General features: G+C 41.5%; 1 protein-coding gene across 1 annotated transcript in view; it reads right to left on the bottom strand.

The window, feature by feature from the left end:
* megf11 (multiple EGF-like-domains 11) overlaps positions 1-17891 on the bottom strand; it is a gene marked incomplete at its 3' end in the record, with an annotated part of 50570 nt that extends 32679 nt beyond the window's left edge. Inside the window, exons 1-5 of the mRNA XM_079297020.1 lie at positions 17818-17891; positions 16299-16400; positions 15780-15880; positions 11633-11725; positions 11443-11463 (exon numbers count right to left, since the gene is read on the bottom strand). Of these exons, the coding sequence (XP_079153146.1) occupies positions 11443-11463; positions 11633-11725; positions 15780-15840 (175 nt within the window). The 5' untranslated portion in view covers positions 15841-15880; positions 16299-16400; positions 17818-17891. The remainder of the gene's footprint in view (positions 1-11442; positions 11464-11632; positions 11726-15779; positions 15881-16298; positions 16401-17817) is intronic.
* Between the last annotated feature and the right edge of the window lie 5648 nt (positions 17892-23539).

Raw genomic sequence — 23539 nt, 5'->3', positions numbered from 1 at the left:
CAGTCGATGTGAAGGGGTGCGGTCACAGAGTGGAGACTGATGTACGTTCACATAATGCCGATAAGGGCACCCCCATCAGCATCATGAGAAAGTGAAAGAATCATCGAGGAAGTGTTTCATGAATGTTTGCTGTGGTGTTGATGCAGCGGAGTGTGTAAACAATTTGGCTTCTCAGTGCACAAGAAGTAGTGAAGTGCATTCACTCAAGTGCTGCATTTAAGTACAGTTTTCAGCGACTTGTGCTTTATTATTTCCATTTTATGCTACTTTATACTTCGCCATATTTGACCTAAAGATTGCACTTTAACAACATTACATTTACTTCAAAGCTATAGTTATCTTTAAGATTGAGATAATACAAATAAAACATATCAGTAAATACAATAAGATGCATTGTCATAGATAGAACTACTGCATAGTGAGTTTTACTAAACCACATTTAGAGAAGGCACATACTCTTACCCTGAGAAAGCCAGAGCTGCTGTATCATTTGTTAATATGTACAATAGATAGAAAAAACTAAAAAAAAGTTTGTACCACCAGTATTTTAAATGTGAGAGGATGTAATCAGAGAGCCCAAGATTTCTTGATGAAATCGAAGAAATACGAAAACATCAACTTCAGATGAGATGAACACAACTTGACGACATGGCAATCTCACAGCCTGTGGTGGTAACATGACATCTCTTTCACCTGTACTGTTTAGGCGAGGCTGCAGTGTGAAGGCATATTGTTGTGCCTCAGGTAATGGTTATCTCATGACTGTCTTGATTTGCATAAATTAGGTTCTGAACTAGAGAAAGCTGCGGCTGTTAAATTTGTGCATGTTACTAATTAGTGCACCTCTATGTCATATAGTTTGACCAACAGCAGAGATGAAAACAATTCAACTCAGCCCATGAACGGATCTGGATTTAATGTAAACATTACTGTACACAGAGACTTTAATGTGACACAAGTTGGTTTCTCTCCAAACAGAGGAGGCGGAGACCGTCAGAAGTGAATCTAGGACTTGATATCAGGGCGAACCAGCTTGAAAGAGATTTTTTAAACCAGTCTGTTTTAACATTAACATGACATGAATTATCTATGTACGTGCCAGGCTGCTGTACTGAAAATAGCAGGTAATAAAAGCAGTACAAATATTAGTACCAGTGCAGCTTTTCACACTATAGAGATAGTAGCACACTGCACATCACAGTCAACATCACACCACAGCAAAGCATGAATGTCTGCATGACACATTTGCACAAATAACAAACAGGAATGAGTTGAATGTAGATAGTGTCATTACAGCCCGGCGTGTAAATATCATTTTGAAACAATAATTTGATCATTTTGTTTCTTTATGATTTTAAATTTCAATGGTCCCTCTGAAATCTCACAGCCTGGATAAAATCAACTGCGTGCAGTGTTGTTTTTTGTGAATAAACATTGAAAACATGAAAATTATACATAAAACTTCACAAACAGAGAAAATATGATATAGGAAGCAACATAAAACAAAACAAAACTGCAGCGAATATGTCTTCTTCCAATAAGAGTACTGCATGACTGGCTTTACCTTCAGTCTTTTCAGTACTTAATGCTCAAAACATCTTGAGGCTTGAAGCATGGCACTTTAAATGTGTGACAGTTATGTTGTACTTAAATGGTGACAAGTTTTCTCAGTAATAAATGCTTTAAAACGTCCACAGGAAATTTCTTGAATTACTTAAAAACATTAAAAAAGTTGTTTCTAAAATGTAAAACCGAGCAACAACGAGGAGTGTGAATGAAAATGTTTGTGGAGTGTAAGCAAACAGCACTTGTCAGTTGTTTATTCAAACGACAGATTTTATGTGTCTAACATGTCACAGTGTATGGATTCGTCCCTCACTGTAAACACAAACATGATTTAGTTTAAAGACGGACAATCATTGTGCCTATCCACCTACCAGGTTAATCCCAACAATATAGGAACACACACAAACACAAGGCTAATTGCTTTTTAATGATCTCACATTATGCAAATGCTCATCATGAGGCCATAAATCTTTGGAAGAGTTTCTACCAGCCTGACCACGAGTAATGCCAACAGACTGACAAGTTATATTGTGTGAGGAAAGTTACATTTTTATTTAAAGCCCTAAAAGACCAGAAATGTATCATTTTCACTTCCACAAAAGTCCTGCTGGATTGATATTTATATAAAAATGTCGTATAGCAGTGTGTTTAATAACAACCTACTAAATTAGCACGGGGTCCTGTGAAATATTCAAATATCTAAAAAATAGAAGTTTGAAAACCACAACACTGCGTAATGCTCAATTAAGAGCAGCAGCAGCGGATGGATAGATGGCTACGAAAGGACGGAAACAGCAAAACATCTCTCGCCTTTGATTAACACAGAAAAACTGTAGATTCAGGGTTTTTCCTTCATACCATCATCTCTCCAGGATAATGCGCACCCTTTGGAGACTTCTCCCCCCTAAAAAAGTTCATCTCAAATGAACTGCTGGCTCTGAAAGCAGTGTTGTTCTTCCAGTCTCTGAAACTCGCTGAGGTCCATGAATTATTCTCCCCGATTCTGAAAGTCAAAGTGAAGTGAAAAGTATACAACAGCAACTTAGGCGGTATTGTGTGTGTGTGTGTGTGTGTGTAGGTGTGTGTGTGTGTGTGTGTGTGAGTGTTAGTGTGAGTGTGAGTGTGAGAGTGAGAGAGAGACCAACATTAAAGAGGCAGCTAAGAAATGAATCGAGCCATCTGGGAAGAGCAGGAGGTTCCAGCACCTGTCAGCATGGGGCATGAATCCTAAATCTCAGTCCACATGACGTTTACTATGAGTGACGGTAGAGTGTTTAAAATATTTAAAACAAGGGCAACAAATGATTTAATCACTGGTCACTTTTGATTAAACTGAAGTTGTCTAGTTTGAGGGCAGACAGAAGACAGAAGAGAAAACATTTCTATCGAAAACCTTATTTCAGAGTCAAGCACAGACCGGTGATATTGATCCAGGGACCTTAACCCTCTTTGTTCTGTGGCTGAGGGCGATTTTGTCATTCATACTACAGTATGCCTTCGCTTGGAATGGAAGTGAGTCCCAGAATCATAATACAAGCCAATGTTTAAAGTGTGAGGCTCCGACAATCACATGGTGTCAAGTTTCTTTGCAAATCTAATTTCTCAGGGGGGGGGGACTCATCACTTTGAGGATGCGGGTGCCTGAACCAGTAAGTCAGCATTTTCTGTCTTTTATCCATCTTAATTCAACTGATGGGTCTTAATGAAGTTCACGCCACAGGACATGATGAACTCCTTTCGGTCTGGTTTTCTGCTCAGACTTGGCCGACGACACATGCTCGGCTGCTCTGTGCAACACGTCGGTGGCATTGACCTTGTTCTTGTGTTGGGGTTTATTTTTCTAGCTTTTCAACTCATTTTTGCACAACACAGATTGCATCCTCGTCAATGCATTCTTGTGTCTGGTAATGATTACATTTCCTCTCGAACTTCCTTTGATCCTTATCATCCAGGTGCCCTTTTCTCGTGATTGGATCCCAAGCTACATCTCATTGTTCCACTTCGTCCGCCCTGGCTATGCGATAGAGTCTCTTCGCGTTTTGTCCTCTTCCTTTTTTTCTCTGTGCAAAAAGACACCAATTTAATTGAATTTCTTGGCTTTTAATGTCTCCATTACGCTAATCACAGTAAAGGAGAGTGGATTTGTTTATCTCAACCTTGGTAGAATTAGCAAAGGGTATTTGTGGCGATGTTAATGCTTTGAAAAAAATATATCTGCACAAGCGTAACCTGAGTTTAAATTGATCAACTAGGCATAAGTGCTTATAGCCATTATAGACACCGACAGACAAACTTGCTCTGGTGACAAAATGCTGTAAACTCACACCAAAGATACACTCTACTCTGCTGTGATTTCACAGACCAAAGCACTGCGGTTTATATAAAACAATGCCAGAGTGGGCAAATACATTTTGTATGAGTTGACCTGGCTTCCTATTCTTTTTCAGCTTTGTGACTGTATAATAATAAAATACTAGCGCTGGATGATTCATCAGTCACAGACTGAGTGCAAAGATAGGGCTGTCATTAAAGTAAGGTGCAGGCATTCTGCTATCTCACACAAACAACATGCAATATAACCTTCTGAGAGCGCGGCACGACTGCAGGCGAGGCAGAACACAGTGGAATGCAAAATACAACCCCAAATACCGTGGGCCCCGGAGGCAAATTTGATTAAAAGTTTGTTTTTCTTCACTCTCAACAAACCGAGGAGCTCGTCGATGCGGCACTGACAGTTAATTGGACTTGGCAGGGCCACGAGTTCATTCGTCAGCATTGTGTGGGGCTTGCCTAGCAGGAGCAGGACAATCGATGTCCCTCAGGACGGCCTGTAATCACTGCAACACTCCAATGAAGTCCAGGGTTAAACATCAGGAGATTGCAGGTGCACCAGAGGACCTGAGAAAGACTGCTAATATGCTCCCACTCCCAAAGCAAACCAAGGACACTGCAACACAGCTCCCAAAGGACTGTGGTGATACCGAAGAACAGAGTTACACCTCAAGCTATTATTCTGACCAAAATCATCATGAACCCAAGGTCCTGAGAGATGATGCGGGTGTCTATAACAAATATCTTGCAAACATACACTGTATGAGACTTTGCATGAGTGTAGTCTAGATCAGTAGTTTCCAACCTGGGGGTAGAAATCTTAGGAGCTGTGAGATGATTACAAAGGTAAGAAAAAACTAAAACAAAATGATATCCAATCTTTATCTTTTCATTTTACAGTAAAGAGTAGTTTCACTTCTTCATCTAAAAGCTTCAAAAGAAGACGCTGCTTCACATTAAAGGGTCACAAGCTAAATGCCAAAAATGAAATTAAGGACTGAAAGGAGAAGATGTGGTGCTGCTGGAGAGACTTCACCAGCGTTTTAACACCGTGCTAGTCTGAATCAGGTATGTGGAATTATGTGTACCACACACAGAACTGTGAAAAGATCATCAAAGGCAATGAATCAATCAAGAAAATGTAAAAAATGATAATGAAGAATCTTTGCTAAACTTCATAAACATGGCAATAGAACACAAAATCAAGTGTGACTTATAGACTGTGAAATAAGCCTAAAACACCTTTTATCCTCATTAGTATTCAGGACATATCTTATCTCTTTAAACTGTTATCATAGCATTTCAGCTATTTTAGACACGCTGACCTTCTCTTAAGGACAGGAGATAAGGCGTTTTAATGTCCTTATTAAATCAAGCCATCTATGCAGACTCTCAGAGCTTGGTAGTGTCTTTTCTCTCTCTCTCTCTCTCTCTCTCGCTCCCTGACTGACTAATAAGCATCATGGTGATAATGACCAGTGGGACTGGATGCCGTTTCTGTTCCATTCAAAATGATCGTATCATCCTAACCATCACCAGGATGTGCAGTTATATCCATCGGCTTTTTGTGCTCAGGTTATGTAGAAACACACACACACACACATATTAGGCATCCTCCCAAAGGTAACGGAGCAGTGAGCTCTTGGGGAACAATAAATCCTGCTTAATGGTACAAAAAATCTTAAGAGCCGGGCAAAGTCAATCTGCATACTGGGCCAATGAGACTTACATGAACAGAAAATGTTCTAAAGACATGTATGCATGCGTGCGTCAAACCAGTTGATGCACGATACTAATGCGAAACCTCTTCGAAAGATTGTTTGTCCCTTTCACTGAGAAGATTTTAATATTTTTTTCACATTATCAACATTTGTGCGTGTGTGTGTGTGTTCAGCAGTAAAGAAGGCTGTCAGCTACAAAGCGTGTGCCACAATTAATTCAGTCAGTCAGCTAAAGGGTTGGTGCAGTGATTTACACCACACATAAGTCACGTGAGTAACTAGAGACACGAGAGCCACATCTTTAACATCTCTGTCAGAGCCTCGGCAGTAACATCCACACAGTTCAATCTGATCTATTTAACCGCCACCATCAGTGTATGTTTCTAAACTGCACAACCAAATCAAATCATGCACTATTTGCATCCAGCTTGCAGTCTACATTTCTACTGTCATCAACTGTCAATCAAAAAGCACCAGCAGGATGTGGTTGCATGGTGAACCATGTATGAAGAGGTGGACGACATGACAGCTGCCCAAAAGGTGAAGCAAAAACATCTTGATTGCCCCCTGCTGGCTGGATGCAGCATAGGTCATAAAACAGGTATTAAAAAATGATTAGTTGTTCAGTCTTTCTAGTCAAACCGTGACAACAATGTCAGTTAAACGTACAGAAGCATACAGAAAAATACGTGTCTCTCATGGTCCCCAACCACTCCTGCAAAGCTCAACTGGTGGGCCTCAGAGCGCCATCTACTCGGTCCTGGAGGTCCTGCCAAATTGTTATTCAATTAAAAAATATATATTTTTAGGGGTAACTGACAAAACTAGTATTTTTATATCTAAATGTTCTCAAGAATTCACATGAATAAAAACAAAAACAAATTCAAAAAGCCTAATTGTGATGAACAGTTACATCTAAATGTCACCATGCTAGCTAGTTAACACTTCCTCGGATGCAGTGACACAAAATGATCGAAATGACAACTCTGCACCAGTACAACCTCCAAAGTGTGTGTTGAGGAAATATGACACCGAATACGTTAAATTTAGATTCATAGTGGCAGGCAGTGATTAGGAGATTATATATTTTGGTTATTACAGCTGACAGAGGCGCAACACATATTTCCAACAAGTTTGTCTTTTGTCATGTTGTGTTTTTTTCAAATTTTTTTGGGAAGGGGTTTCTCGTAAACATTCTAAACAATCAGAATTGGGCCTTGAGATAGAAACGGTTGAGAACGCCTGCTCTACAGGGCACCTTTACCTTGTGATCTTAAATGTAGGTATGACTTTATTTTATTTACATATGCAAACACAGAGAAACAAGTGTGTTTCAGAGTTTGTACAACGGTATTTATGCAGTTTAGAATGAGTGGAAGATATCTGATTACACTAAACTACTGTAACCACAGTTATTTGGACTGGGTGCTAACACACGGGGCTCTGGAAAAAACAACACAAGGTTGTCCAAAAAAAAATGACCTGGACTTCCTGGACTGTATTTGAGTGTCTCACCAGTATCTTAAAAAACACACAACCACCAAAGCAGCCCCTGCAGGACAGTTTTGGGACTAGATGTTTACACTAATAAACATGTAATAACTTGGTTAAGTTTGAATTTTAAAAAAACACTGGTACAACCAGCTTCAGTTCATCAGTATGATAAAGAGCCAGAAATGAGGTGATATCTCAATGAGAATAAACGAATATAAACTGACTGCAACACTACCGGGAGCCCAGTGGATATAAAAACAAAGCTCGGTCAACACAGGAGGGCTTCATGGACACACACACACACCTACACACACACACACACACACACACACACACACGAGGCACTATAGATCAGTCCGTCTTCTGTCCCCGCGAGAAATACAGATGCCGGAGCGCTTTGATCTGTCAAAATGAATGAGACAGGCGGCATCGACTGTTACATGCAACAAAGAACCTCTTTCAGAATGATAGTTAGAATATTTATAGTTCTCCCAAAATGTCTCCTCTTACATGGTTGTATAATGAGGAATTCAATTGATTTAGACTTTTTTAAGTTGGTGTGGAGATCAAACCTCACTTTTTTCAGTTTCATGTTGATATGTGGCCATCAGCTCAAAGACAAGCGACTTGTTGCCTTTCTGCACATTCAATGGCACACACAGATAAACACACACACACATTGAATTCTCTATACGTAAGATTAATGAAGAGAGAAGTGTTGAGAGAAAAGTACAGAGGCGTTTTGAGGGACGAGTGTAGCCACAGTAAATCTGTGTCTGCATCTCTGTCCCAGTGAGTGTAATTCACAGTCTCTTGGTCTTTGACAGCGATGCATGTCAATGTCCTGCTGCTGTGGGATTGGAGAGGAACCATCTGGCTCAGATGCACTTCTGATAAGAACGTGTAAATTCTGTCGACGGGTGCCAGAGGGAGTCCTCACAAGGGTGTTTTTCAAGCCAAAATGAAGTTTACTGGCACAGTTTTGGTCTGGTTAGTCTTTCATATCGCGTCCCCGCTGGTTGGAAGAAATGTCATCTGCAAATAAATAAGTTAATGAAGCTAAAGGAAATATCTACCATCCCTGCTTGACCCAGCCCAATGAGTTCAATATCTAATGAAACCAATCACCGATTTACAGCCTTAATAATGAATAATCCGACTGTTTTAGTTGACAATTAGCATAAAATAAGTAGCAGTGGCCCCCTCTGTCTGGTGCAATATCCCATAAACAAGTATTCATAGGCCACATTCATCAATTAACCATGTGTATAGCCCCCGCAGCAGTGGCTGCCTTACCATTTGAATACATTAGGGAGGAATATGTTACCTCATGGACCACGGCTGACCAACCACATTAGATTTGACTATTAAGTGCGATAGATTTTTTCTTAAAACACAAAAGATGCTTTGCGGTTAACAAAGCTAAACTACTCCTTCGACTTATCAGATACTTATCTTGGTAGCATTGATTTTTACAATCTCTGCACAAGAATGTTAACATTTCCACCGCAACAAGGAAAAGCAAAATCCAAGAAGAAGGAGCGGCTCCATACACTAAAAGCTCCGTATTTATGCATATTTCATCTCCATCAGCACTTTGGAACATATCATTATCCGATTGATGCACATGAAATCAATGATAGTGCTTCATTGCACCTAATACTTTACAAGTGATGGCAGTCACAGCTAAATATACCTTGTACATTTAATGTCTATCTTTATCATTCTCTTTATTTGAAAGGTGTTATTACTGCAGCGTATGACCCTGTGTGACTCATCAAGTGGCATCAAATCACAAGTGTTGAAACGTAGACCGTGATGGAGGCAGAGAGACTGGGTCATTTCTCTGCAACTTTAGAGCAGGAAAGTCTACTTTTAAACCCAAGAAACTCATAAGATTTAGAAAAAAAATGTATTTAGTTTATATAGATTTCATTCAATAAACTCATGATATTCTACAAAGATTTGATTTCCCATTTCATCTCACATTGCTCCGTTGTTTTTACAGCAATTTACTATATTTGTTGCAGACTACACCCAATAATATAACTACTTTGGCAAAGCCTAGCACTATACTTCAGTAAACTAAAATGACTAAAGACATACTGTTCAGTCCCATTAGGAGAGCTCCATCTATCTGAATTGCCTTTGCAACAATGGCTGCTTTATTGAGTCTTTTTTTTAAATTGACATTGTTTTTGAAGACGAACCCTACTGACAAAAACAAAGTATACACAGTGGCACAAAGAAGACAAACTGTGCATTTCAATATAAAAAGAGAAGAAGGCAAAGCAACAGCACAACAGAGAAGCACAAACAAAGCAAACATTAACAGGTACATGTCACCACACTGCTTTAATGCCCTGAGCTGTTCAATGAAACAGCAAAAAAACAAATCAATTCAATGACATGTGATCAGAGAAACATGTTTCAAGACCACGTTCCACAAACACAACACACAGGCATTAGAGGAATCACACCAACCAACAACAACAATTAATCATTCATCACTCTATTGGGAAAACACAACCTCAACTCAGAATGCTCCAAATCCACGTGCGATAGATGTAGAACTAGACAGCATTCGCAAACAACAGTCGGCGGCAAACATTATGTTTTGCCGTTTTATCAGTGGTCCACATCTACCAGTGTGTCCTTGAGATGAGTCTAAGACACCCCAGGACTTCAGGCAGGTCACTGGGCAGGCGTGGTCTCAGTGGGACCTTTGCCTCAGGCAGGGAAGAGGATGAAATGTTTTATGGTTACAGCAGGTGGACACCAGCAGGTGAAAAACAGGGGATATCTCTCTTCAGCCTTTGCTACCGCACTCTCTCCCACCTTTTCGCCTTCTCTTTTCTGGCCGCAAACAGTCAGACTCTTTATTTTCACCACCTGACCCACATACAAAACCGCTTCCTGGTGGGTGCTGCTCCAGAAATGAGGTCCAAGCCTTTGATGTAGATCCAGATCACTGGCTGAAAGGCTGTCACTTCGGCTTTAGGCCGCTCACCATCCCACGGTGCTCTTCATCTCTCAAGCCTGGGCTACACACTTTTTCCATCACATTCACGCATCATGTGACAGGCTCACATTGCCTTCTAACCAGCTACCGAATCAGGGGATTGATTTTTATGTGAACATAAATACCTCAACTCAAACATAATAGCGGTACAATAAACAGCGAATAAACCACGGCATTGATTGTGTTGGAACTGAATAAATGTTATTAGTGTGCTTTTTAGCCCACCTGACCAATAATATGACGGCTGCATCCACTAACACGAGGACTACTGAAGCTCACATCGCCTACCTGAGCTAGGTGAAAGTAAAATTTACCGTGAAAGACAAAAAAAAAGCCACACTGAACCATTTACATGAAGGAAAAAAGAGGGCAGATTTTATTTAAAAATTGGCACGCATTTCTCATTTCTACAGATGAAAGCTCGTAAATTAAAAAGCCTGGAATCATGCCTGGTATGGAAATCTAAAGTTTGGAATAATGCCTCCGTCTCAATCATCAAGTCTGTTTTAATAAGGTGGATTAGCCCAGCACCTGCAGGCGGTAAGGCACACACGGCTGCACTCCTAACCAACCAAGAGTGGGACAAGAGTCCTTGGGGGCCCTGAACCTCACATCCTCCCCGTTGGACCCTCACCAGTCTGTAGGAGTGAGCAGCAGCAAACAGCTCAGACTCGTCATCATGAATCCACCTCCACCGGGCCGCCGCAGCCAGAGCAGCTGATTTACACACAGTTGCTAATCAGGGAATGGCTCTCTTGCTAATGAAAACTCATAGATCTATACAATAACATTGATGATATGATTTTAGCTCCCATTAATCATTCTTAAATATGCAATGGGCAATAACAGTTAAATGCTACTGGGAGCAGACCGCTGAAGTTAAGAATTTGGGGTCAGAACTGTTGACTGGGTCGCTGACCTCGTATATACATTCACTATTTCTCTGCAGACATAAATATCACAAAGGAGTAAATAAATTATTTCCCCTTCTCTGGCCTCGGTGACGCGTTTTACCAGCATTTAGCTGATTGCAGGATGGATGTGCCCGAACTCCACCCTCCCATCCCGCCTGGAGAGCAGCTCTGGGAGCTGGGAGGAAGCCCCAGTAAACAGAAAGGCCAGCACAATGGTTTGTTTCAGCTTGGCATTGATCCATCATTCCAGTGAACAAGTCATAGGCACCAGTCTAATCATGATTAAGACCATAACAGAGAGCTCGGGGGGGGGTAACCATCCATCCATCCGTTATATTCATCAAGCAAATCACTTCCACTTCCAGCAAAGGAAAATGAATTCATTGTGACTTACCTCTTCCACTGGCTGTGTTTGCTAAGAACAGAGGATACAAAGCTGAGCAGCTTTGAGATAGATGTACATTGAGGCAAAAACAGTTGAAGGATTCACAGTAAATTCATACGGACTAACTGGCTGTGAACGCCATTTAGGAATAAATGAGACTAAGTGACTAATTGTGGGTTTAGGAGTAAAGTGCACTCACCACTAGAGCAGTCCAGTCCGCCCCATCCAGGCTCACACTGGCATGTATCAGGAGATACACAGCGACCATGGACACACTCCTCTGTACACAGAGCTGAGACACAGACATTTTCTCATCAGTGTATAATTGAGTTACCACACACACACACACACACACACAAGCAGAGTGTAAAACATCATTAAACCACCAATAAACAGCAGAATGAAAACCACCACGATAACAGCTGAAAGAAAATGGCCCATAAAATTGAACACTCAATATCTCCCAAATACCATCAGGGGACTAAATCTTAGCCATGGCACTCATATTCAACATCCATCTGCACTACTTGACACTGGGCTCAATGATTTCTTTGGAGATTGAGTCCTTGGTTAGCATCTCTGTTTATTACATAGCTTTACTTTCCAAAATGAGCTGTTATCAGAAGGCCGAGCAGTGAAAGGACAAGCTGTAAATCCCCTCTAATTTGATCAGCCGGTGCTTTGTCATATGGTGATGCTTTAACGTTGCAGGTCCAGGTACCTCAGTGTTTACTAAGTGTGCAGTTTTCTTGATCATTCATATTGAGCAACACGGCACCCGATTGATTGGGTCGGCATTAGTATTCCTGGGAGCGTGTTCACAGGAGTTGGAGGTTTGGTTCAGCTGGATAATATAGTGACCTACAAGGAGAGGGGGTTTTTTTTGCCACAGTGCCATTTTTTGTGTTAAACCAAGAAGTAAAAGTATCACATAAATAGGCACTTAGTATGAATAAATCTGTGGCAGCCAAGGTCATCTGGCCAGCAGGGTTAAGACAGACAGGCTCTTATCTGAGGAATGAGACAGTCAGGCCAAAACGACGAGAGAGAAACCCCGCCTGATGGGAATCAGCAGTCCACTAGCACGGCCTGTGGAGGGACGATACACAATCCAAGGGCAGAAGAACAGTCAGACCGTCGCCTTAACTGATCAGACCTCATCCAACACTTCATGCAAGCGAAGCATCTTTTGTTCAGTATTTGTTCTTGTTTTATGATCAAAAGTGAGAAAAGGGCAGCAGGAAAGCTTCCGACATACGCCCTGGGGTGCGTTTGCAGCTCTGTGTGCAACACCATGGCGCTCATCCTGCAGGCAAAGAGGTCAGTGGAGAGCTGGCTGCAGGCCTGAACAGTGCTACTATAGATTATCACTCAATCAGGTTTCGATTAGGATCCGCCGCCAGCGGGAGCGATGCAGCGGGAGAGAGGAGAAAGAGGAGTGAATCCCAAACACCCACGAGCCGGTGCTAATCGCAGAAACGCTCCCAAGGAAAAAATGGTAAACCAGAGATTGAAAGATAATTTAGGACAGATTTCTGAGCGTCAGTACTCTGGTAGAAAACCGTCTAATTACGGTAAGCCAGCGAAAAGAAAAGGGATTGGAGCTTGAGTGTTTTATGCTGACAAAGGTGTGAGCTTGACTACCTGTAATCAATGAGTCCACAGTATGCAGAGTATTCAAAAGAGAAGAGGAGGCAAATTCAATGTCACCACGATGAGTTGATTTCGTTTACTTTCAATCAGCAAATTCTGATCAGCGAGAACAGGGAAATGCAAATGTGTCACATCCTTTCTATAAAAAAAAGAAATATGGAAATGAAGTTTTGAATATGGGAGAAAGGATAAAGCGCACCCTTCTCCTGAGACCTGAACCGGTGTTCTGAAGGGATGGCATAATAAAGTAGGAGGAAGTAGGTCTTTCATTTTAATTGAAATTCATGAATCACTCTGCTTAACTCATGTCTGAGGAATCTGTTGGAAAATTGAGTCTTTCATCGAGATAAAAGGCTAATCTAACTCATTATGCAGAGGTGTTATCAGAGCAGGGAACAATGGAGCTAATTGGTGATTGTCATTCGGTGTTAATAAATTCAATATGTTTGACCAAACCACAATCTTTTAAAATGCCTGATAAAATAGATTCCCTATGTGCGTTATTCTCCCTGTTTTTGGAGAGTTTTGCTGCAGTAAGAGAAAAAAGACCCGCCAGCGAAAGTCTGTGTGTTTGTCATTTTTGTAGTAGTAGAGCTTTGTAGTACACTAGCGGTGAAAATGAAGTGCACACAATGTGGAACATTATGATGAAGCTGATGGATAAATCAATCTTAAAGATATGCCTACAGAACATATCAAACAACCTCCAAAGCTTCTTCCTCGTGCCTCTATCTAGCACAGAGATGATTCATTCTAAAAACACGCAACAAAGCCAAAAATGAACATGAAATCAAAGGCACAGAATCCTTTCTGGGGAAAAAATCTCATCTTCCCAAACCCGATTAATTTTGCCGCCTAAATCATTTTTAGAATTACACTGCACAGGCAAGAGTCATGCAGAAGTCATCTGACCTAAATGCAGGAAGAGGGACTCACAACCCTGCAGAGCCTGTGAGCCTCTGAAGATATTACGAGCTGTTGTCATTAGCGAGTTCCCCTCATGCACAACTGTAACAATCATGCTTATTAGGAGGGAAATGGGTTCCTCACTTTCTCTACATAGTCTGGTTACAGACTAAGGTAATGACTTACGCCAGATCAAAGGTCACAAAATGAATAGAGACCTCTAGTCGAAAACTTCAAGCACTAATTACCAAGAAACGGATTAAAATTCAACATCAGACAGTGACTTCCAGAAGACAGAGTGACGCAAAACAACAAACTAAAGAAAAACATCCTCAAAGATAATGTTAGAAGTACTCGCCTTGTGTGCGTTTATGTGATAATTGTGGTTCATTCAAGGTCTTCACATCCTCAGAGTCATTTAGATGTCTCTCATTGGAGCTAAGTGTTGATGTGGTGCCATATGACAAAAAACAAAACAGGCAGGATTAAGAGGCAAACACTGTGGAAGTATTTTGGCCTTTTAATGAAATAGCCTTCATGAAGACAGCTACAGTAAACTAACACTACACAAGGGGGGGGTATTTTACTTTCAGCAAACAACAAAGTGTCCTGAAATAGACGACTTGAGTTAATTTTGGGTCGATTTGCTCTCCAATGCACTCTTTTGTCACTCTATGCAAAAAAGCTCGGGGAGTACAAATCTCTTAATCCTTGTAGTGAGAGTGCGAGGATTAAAAGGGGTGGACCAGTTTGCAACGGCAGCAGAAAGCAAAACTGCCCTCTCGGGCCCTATCAACTCTGTCTCCCCACTTCACCTGAAAGAATGTTAAAGGGGAGGGCAGCTGTTTTCACTCCGAGTCTGACATAATATCAAAATAAAAACCTTTTGTTAATACAGTGGGGAGGCCAGATATGAGAGTGACGCCTACTCGTTTTGTAGATTCACCTGGTAAACACCCTGAAAAGACTGTAAATGAACAAATAGCTCCATTGTCAGTCAAATGGTTGATGAATACATTATTGATCAATCTGCGCTTCCCTTCTCAAGACCCCCAGATAATCACACCAGCTCTTTTTCTTTGCTGGCTGGCTTCCCGGTGCTCTGCTGCCCTGAGGCCAGTAAAGTCGAGACAAGGACAAGCCTAGCTGTGGTCAGAGAGCATGCCCACGCGGCTGCAGTCACCGTGTCAGTAACTCCCCCGTGTTGCAAATAATCGAGGAAAATATTAAAAAGTGATTCAAATCTCACTTAAAGGGAATAAAATATTAGCTAAGGCGAGAATATCAAAACCGTAACTCTCAGAAGCTATATGTTCTGTCTTTATTTGGCCAACATGCAAAAATATTCAGTTTGATGAATAAAAATAGAAATCAATGACCATTAATGAAGCCATAAAAACGACAGGGAAGGGTTGTTATCAGCACATTGCTACAGTCCAATTTTCACGGCTTCTGCTCTATTTATGTTATTGAATTCCAGGGTGGTTTTATGGCGGGTGCTATACCCACTCAGTCTGTAACCAGAACCCTGCTGGCTCGTTAATTTTTATCATTGTTGTACAACTTCAATTAAATTACTCTTACTGGAAGGGCAAAGCAGAGAGCAGACCACTGTGCCTTCATATTAAATCACGTTCAATCACCTTAAGCTGAGTAAATACACATGGATGGTGACCCACAGTATCAACCAATCCTAATATTTACTCCTGTTCTCTAAAAGCCCAGCAGACATAACCTGAAATGTCATCATCACAGGAGTTTTTTTGTTTTGTTAAGAGAATACTCACGAACACACAGGTCTCCGCTCTCAAAGTAACCGGGGCAACACTGCGAGCGGCGCCTATACATGGTCCTCACTCCCCGCCGGTAAGCCGTCTTATAGCTGATCCTGGAGAAAACACACCGAGACAGCTACGTGACTCTTTCTGAAGGGCACGGAACATATAGCAGGTAAAAGTAACACGATTTCTTTGTTGTTATTGGCAAGTATGAGGAGGAAAAAAAAGAATTAAGAGACACTGGAATTCTGTATAAAACACCTGCTACATAAAAACCAATATTTGTGAGGTGACTGTGTGCTTATATAGTTGGATGCCCACTATAAAACTTAATGGAGTAATTAAAAGATTTACTGTGAGATGATTATAGTCGGAGGCATCCTGCCTCTGAGCACTTCACTGTCAGCCACATTAACAAGGACATTTGCCGGGCCTTCAATGACTGGGCTCTGATTTTGGGGGACAGTGGAGGGTGAGTCACTCATTAAACAAATATGGGGACAAATAAGGAGGCTCCTCCAAACGTACCTGTGCCTTGTGCATTTAAACCAGTTGAGGATGTCTGTGCATCTGGTGTAGTAGATCTGGTCAAATGGGTGAGCGTAGGATTCCTGAACAGTCACAGCGTAGCTAAAAGACAGAAATGTAAAGACACCAGTCGTAGAAAGTTAGACTGTATACGTACTAATAACAATTGTGAGAAAATGTGACTATATTTGACTTTCTATTTTATGCTACTTTATACTTCAGCAACACTACACTTTATACTGCACTACATTTATGAGACAACCAGCCTCGTAAGTTTTACATACAATGAATTGTTATACATTAAATCAGCGGTGTCAGATTTCTATTAGTTGTTCGCAGTTCAGCCAAAGAGACATTTCCCCTCAACACTTCTCAGGTGATTTCACGTCCTAATTAATTGTTTGAGGCCCAAAGAAGAAAAAGTATCCAATAATTCACAAAAAAAAAACTAAGAATATTACAAAACATAAATCATGTGTGAAGCAGAATTTAGTTTTTACTTCTTTCACTGTATGGAGCATCTCGAGTCAGATCTGTAACGTCTTTCTTTGGGTTGGCCTGACCCTTAGGTTGGGAACCACTGGACTGAACTGTTAAACTGTATAAAAAGGTGGTTACTCAACCTCAACCAGCTACAAGAGTAAAATTCTGCTTTGGAGAATTTTTTCGGCAGAACAATTACGTTCTTAATTTAAGTACAATACAATGATAATACTTAGACTACCTTGACTTAAGGGGTATTTGTACATTGGTGTACTGGTACTTTTACTTTAGTAAAGGATCTGAATACTTGCTGCAATCACCGTAAACGTTGCTGGGAACATAGATTCTCATGCTCCTTGGAGATGTTTGGAGAGAAAAAAACAATAACAGCACACAGGTCCTGTCAATCGACACAGTCCCAATCAAAGTAATACAATGACTGATATGCAAAGAAAGGACTTGAAAGGAGCTTTTAGGCGATTCATGTTAGTGATATATGCAGCCGGAAGCAGGCAGAGGATATTTCGGGACCACAAAGCCACGAACACAACCCACTTAGGGAATTCATTTCAATGCCAACAAGGTGGAACCACGATCCCTAAGTACACTCACCTTGGGCAGGCAATATTTTAGATCATATATCGTCACAGCTTTGTACTGAGGACAGAAATTATTCCTGCTTATTTCTCATAAATGACACTGCCCAGCACAACTAATAATTATTCAGGCTCCATGGCTGTCGTGATTGATTGGGATGAGAGTACACTGATCAATTTGCCTGCGTATTTCATTTGAAGCTGCAACTCCTCCCATCTCTCAGAGCTTGGCGACATGAGCTGTGTGAGATCGATATACTGCTGTATAGATTTGGGAATAGATCTGGAACTTCAGTTAAGAGCGCTTGTAGCAGGTACATCGAAAAAGTTCCAAGATTGACAACGTCAGTGCTGGAAGCATGCGCTGCCAAACTACAGCAGGTTCTCTTTCAGATCTAAAATTCAATGTACTGTGGCAAACATATGAGGATAATGCTCACCTCTCCCAGTGGCTGCAGACATTGGGGTCGTCCGGGTTCAGGCTCCATACATTAGTCGTTAAGCCCAGAACAAGCAGCAGGCACGGCAGGGCAACGGATGACCCCATTCTTCACTCTGAGAGGGGGACAGCAGAGGAAAGATAGATGGCTGTGCTTTAACTTGGATACGTTTTCAAATAAGAACCTTTTGGTGGTACGTCTCCAGTCATCTAGTAGTTTTAAGTTAAGATCATCAAAACACATGCCTGTATTCTTGTTTAAGGGAATAGCTTGAATGTTTTAGAAATACATTTCGATAGAAACCACTCTCATGTCTGTCCGGTAAATATGAAGCTGAAGCCAGCAGCCGGTTAGCTTAGGTTAGCGTAAAGGCTGGAGCGTGAAAACGGAAACCGTATGTGAAATGATTAAAGTTCAAAGACAAAAAACATGGTCAACACCCAGACCGGACACCACCGTGGTAAATACCCGTCAATCACAAGGTAGCCACGCCCTAAACCATACCCTGCTTTGTGGTCCATTTTACAAGACATGCTTATGCTTAACAATTGCTCCTGTGCTTCTCTCTTTCAGTCAGACCTTCAAAAAGTACGCGCTCTACTCTGTGAGCGGCTGCAGAGATGAAACGTCTGTTTGACAGTGACGGAGATGCTGATTTGTTTAGCGCAGCAGGTTATTTCATTAGACCTGTACAGAGGAAGAGTCGATATGATCAACGGGCATGCGTGACAGTGATGGATTCACCTCACGAGCAGGTCTCACATCGCTACCGGAGATAAAGGATGTGTGACACATGTATGACTAACACACAACGTATCTCATACTTTTAGGTTAATGCCTGGATGCCAGCAGCAGTAACGTTAATGATTGATATGTATGCCGATGTGTCTCGGGACTCTGGCTTCACGGGAAAAGAAAAACTCACACATCGTTGTGTCATAAACAACAAACACAGGAGGAATAAATACAAGGAAACTGTATCTTTGTATGGCTCAATGTATGGTGATCACACGAGATGGTGCGTTTATATCGGGCTGCGTGCCCTGCATGTGCTTCGTTGTGTTATAAGGGATGTGTTCAATATTTCTGAGCGATAACACAGGCATTCACATGTTCAGCTAAACTTCTGCATTGATAGCTGCATGTAGTTCACTCACATGTGACAGAAAATCAATCAGACCTCCACTTCCTCTAAGTAGCAGTACATCTGAACAGGCAGAGGTTAAATTCATGTTCAGTTCCGCAACAGGATGATTAATCAACATGCACACATGTTAAAGGGCTTCAGCTGCTTTTAAATGTGGCCCCTCCTCTGAAACAATCCTGTTAAATACTACAGGGACTCTGCTTGATTGACTAGAAAGCTTTCATTCCTCCTGTGATTGGACCGCCGCCCTCAGTCGTTTCTCTGAATGTCTCTGGGCGAGTGGAAATGCCTCACAACACATTTTGCAAACCTCACAAGCTCTCAGTCACAAGCCTGCTGCGGGAGGCCGAGAGGTGAGAAAACTAGGATTATCCTGAATATGTGGCGAGGTAGCGAGTACAAGCAGCCAGAGGCACTTGGCCTTAAGCTCACCTAATCCTGCAGCCTGTGGTCTTTGAGTGTGTTTTTTTTTTGTGGATGCTGAGGGGGCTCTGGAAGCACAAAGTGACGCTGTGCCCCGGCACACACGCTCGCTGGGAGAGGTGATGACAGGTTGCAGATCTGTGGGAGAAAAGAAAAATAATGAGCTTATGATGACACACACAAGACACATGCTTCCATCCTCGCTTGCTCTCACACGCATGCGCGCACGCAAACTCGTGAATTTTCTTTTTTTTTATGGGATCAAGAATCTCAACAGGGATATAGTTCACAAAAGCTGCTTTTGAAAGGGCAATTTACTGTGCGCAGCCTCCACATCCGACCACACAGTTTTTATTCCATTTTCCAGTGTCCCTCCTACCTGGTATCCACAGACACACTACGTTACCCACAGGAATAAAAGCCTAAATTAACTCAAGAGGGCCTAGTACAATGAACTACGCTCACACTTCAAAACTACAAGTGGCTTGTCGACAATGTGACAAGATGACGTGATTTGTGCTCATTAACGAAGCCTACACAAAGGTTATCACAATTATAATACAGGCATGAACAGAACGTTGATGTGTTTATCAAGTCTCTCACGACAAAGCTCTGAATCATTCCTCCAGAAGGTCAGAGGGCGGGTTTGAAATGTGTCTGCCCTTCATGTGCTGTGAATTCTGATTTAAAATGTAAACATAAGCACTACAACATAATACGTAATACACATGGTAAAGATGAGTTTATGGTCTCAATCGCTCGTTTCTTCTTCAATACAGCATGATGTTTATTAAGTAAATGATGGTCCCATTTAGAGTACAATAGACCATAAAGTAGAGTATTCTTACTGTAATGACAGGTCGCTGTCGCGACCAGAGCCGTATACACTTTCACTCTACGTCACTCCTTCACATTCCAAATATAGTAACTTCCGTTCATTGGTTGCAAAAAGCTAATCCAAGATGGCAACGGCCAAATCGACACTTAAAAACAGCAGTCCACAAACCAATGGGTGACATCATGATGACTTCATCCACCTCCTCTACGAATTTGAGTTGTAAATTTGCGAGAACAAAAAGACTCTGCAATTCTCTGACATTAAAGTCCCAAATTTAGGTTGATCTAAAATTTCATATGAAGCAAAGAGGTACCTTGACAGTTTTTTATTTTCTCTTAAATTTGTGACTTGTGAAGAATTTCTGCAATGGCCCCAAAACCCTTGATTTGCCTATAACATGATGCATTTTTTGTTTGTAGTGAACAGGAATTATTTAGAACTCTGCATTTATTGCTCGATCTATTTCTCGACCCCATAATCTGCAAGCACCATGCAGGCAGCACACGTTTGTTGTCCAATGTCATCAAAAAAAAGCAAGATTGCAATTGCAAATTCTGATATGAAATAAAATCTTCTGCCCACTGTTATTATTACACCGAGATGCTTTGCCAAATATTACCCTGTTTGATCTGGTCACAGTTTTTCTTCCACCGAGTTATTTGTGTGCAGCACAGCATATGTCAGTAGAACAGGCTGGTGACTTTAAAAAGCTAAATGTCAAGGACAAGGACTCCCTGATTTGTAGTCATACCCAAACAGATCCCTGCCGTGTCCTGTAACATGGATTTTAACATTTGAATGTTTAAGAAAAGACAAATTGTAACACACTTTCAACAATGGTACACTGGGTCGAAGTGAACTCCTGTTCATTGTTGATTCTGCAGAGCAAAGCATAACTGCATAAGACAGACAACTCTGATCAATAAGACATGTATCACTTGGGGCTCTCCTGTATTTCTCCTCCCTGTATTTGCCGACATCCACAAAAACAGTTTGTTTTTGTTTTCACTTCAAACGTGTTCAATTCACACCAAACTAAATGTTCTCCAGAGACCTTATTCCCCGCTTCTCTCCTGTTCCGCACCCCTTTGATTGCCGAGACTATGAAACCATCTCAAATCGGCGAGCTGCTGCATCTGTTCGCGCTGACAAACTGCTGAAATAGCAACATCTTTTAGGCTACTGATGGAGACGCAAGTGCAAAAGGCAGGGTATAGTGTTAAGGTGTATGTAGGATGTAGTGTTTGTGAGAGTAAGGAATTCTGACTCTTGACACGGGTACCTATGGTTAATGTTGGTCACCAGCCTGCTGAAACACTGACATTGATTAGCCAGAGCCACCTACGGCCCCCAGCGCTGCCCATCAGCAGAGACATCTGCATGATTAAAGCCATGTGTCTTCAGCGTGTGACTTATTAAAGTGCAATGCAATTATCCACCCCGTCCCCTGGCTGACCAGCACCTGCACTCTTCCATGAATGATGCTCAGCAGGCATGACTGACTCACTCAAGACAGAAGCTCACCTCCCATAGATCCCAGCTGCTTCTCAGCCTCGACTTAGTCATGTGCTCATTTATCACAATGCTCAGTTTCATCTTGCTGGTGTTAATTTACATCTACATAATGGAAACCAGTCAACGGAAACATTGCTTGGTATCGCAATCTTGTCTGGAGCAACAGAAAGAATGCCTGATCAGTTGTGGGCTTGTGTGTGACAAGTCTTTTGCGCAATCAGCCTATTATCACTCCTCCAGATTCAAGCGGAGGGCTCATCTACAATTTTTATGAGACTTCTCCAGTCCACTCTGTTTTGTAATCACTACTGAAGGATTCCCAGAGCAACCTAATTTGGAGTGATCTAAAGGTTACAGGTGTAACCGCGCAGCAGAGGGTGCCAATGAGATAAGCCCCACTGCTGGCCATCGCTGTCTGCTGCTGGGGGGCCGTGAGTCATTACGAGTCAGGCCTCATTAGAAAGGCCATGGTGTGGCACGTCATAGACACTGCTTCCTGGCTTCAGCCACACACCTCAGTGTCTAATGTGTTGGAGGCCAGGAGGACAGTGACATGTCGGGGGACAAGATGGTTTCTGACAAGTGGAGAAACAAATCAGCACCAAACTAAAACCTGCTATCGCCCGTGAAAACCAAAGTTAAAAGCTCCTTGGATAGTGTTAGTAATGTTTCAACGGTGCCGAGTGGTGGAAAGTTATGAAGTACATTTAAACAAGCACTGTACTTAAGTAAAGTACTGGTACTTTACTTTCTATTTTTTCCAAAATTCCAAAATGTGCCCTCAGCTTTACACATTGGTTAAAACAAACTATAGTAAATCACAAGTAGCACAACATGCAAGTACAGAGAACGTGGTCCCAGTGTGAATGTTGTTTCACGAAGTTATGGCATTTATATAGATGCACATGTACTTACACTTGGTTGCATTTAAAAGGAAAATTATCAAATATGTTTCACTCCAGTGCATTTATCTGAGTTATAATTATTAGTTGCTTTGCAGATAATTGCTTTTAATACTTTAATTACACTTTTGAATGAAGGATTTTTACTTGAAACAGAGTACATTGTAGTATTTTTCCTTTTTGCCAGGAAAGGATCTAAACACTTCTTCCACCACAGACAAAAATGTCCATTAAAAGTTTATCTGGGCTGTGCTTTATAGGAATGAGGAATCTAGTTAGGTTGTTTTTTTTGATTTCTTGTTGTATTCCTCTCTTCACACATCACTTTAAAGCGACAACGCATGCATTGGCATAAAGCGTATTGAAGTGATAAAGCCCAAGAGGGTGTTTGTCGCTGCATTTATGGGAATTTCCGTAACACTGACAGCATGAAGTGCAGCCAAGGCAGCAATGTCTTATACCTGATCTCAGTAAAAATGCACTCCTGGGTACTTCACTTTTTATTACACCTGAATGATGAGGAATGCCAGCTTGACATGATCCAGCTAAGGATTAACTTCACAATCTCTCAATCTCAGACCGGACACTGTGTGACTACAATACTGCTTTGTCTGTGGTGGAAGAAGTAATGGACACAGGACACAGGAAGAAACTTCGGTCCTACTTTAGCTCTGGGGGTTTTGCATATGATTTCCCAAGCAGAGAGTGAAGACGATCCGAAGACAAATGCGCAATATTCATATTAATAGCATGGATGACATTTGAATGCAGTATTCAGTGTCCCATGAGTACTGATGTCCTCAGCCAGCACAGTACTTCACGATGCATTGTGCCTCTGATTATATATTGTATTAAAGAATAGAAAATATTCAGAAGTTGTTATTTCATTTGAAGACT

Source organism: Melanostigma gelatinosum, assembly GCF_949748355.1.
Source record: "Melanostigma gelatinosum genome assembly, chromosome: 1".
NCBI classification, from domain to species: Eukaryota; Metazoa; Chordata; class Actinopteri; order Perciformes; family Zoarcidae; genus Melanostigma; species Melanostigma gelatinosum.
Note: the sequence above shows the minus strand (reverse complement) of the source record. Positions and strands in the feature narration are given on the sequence as shown.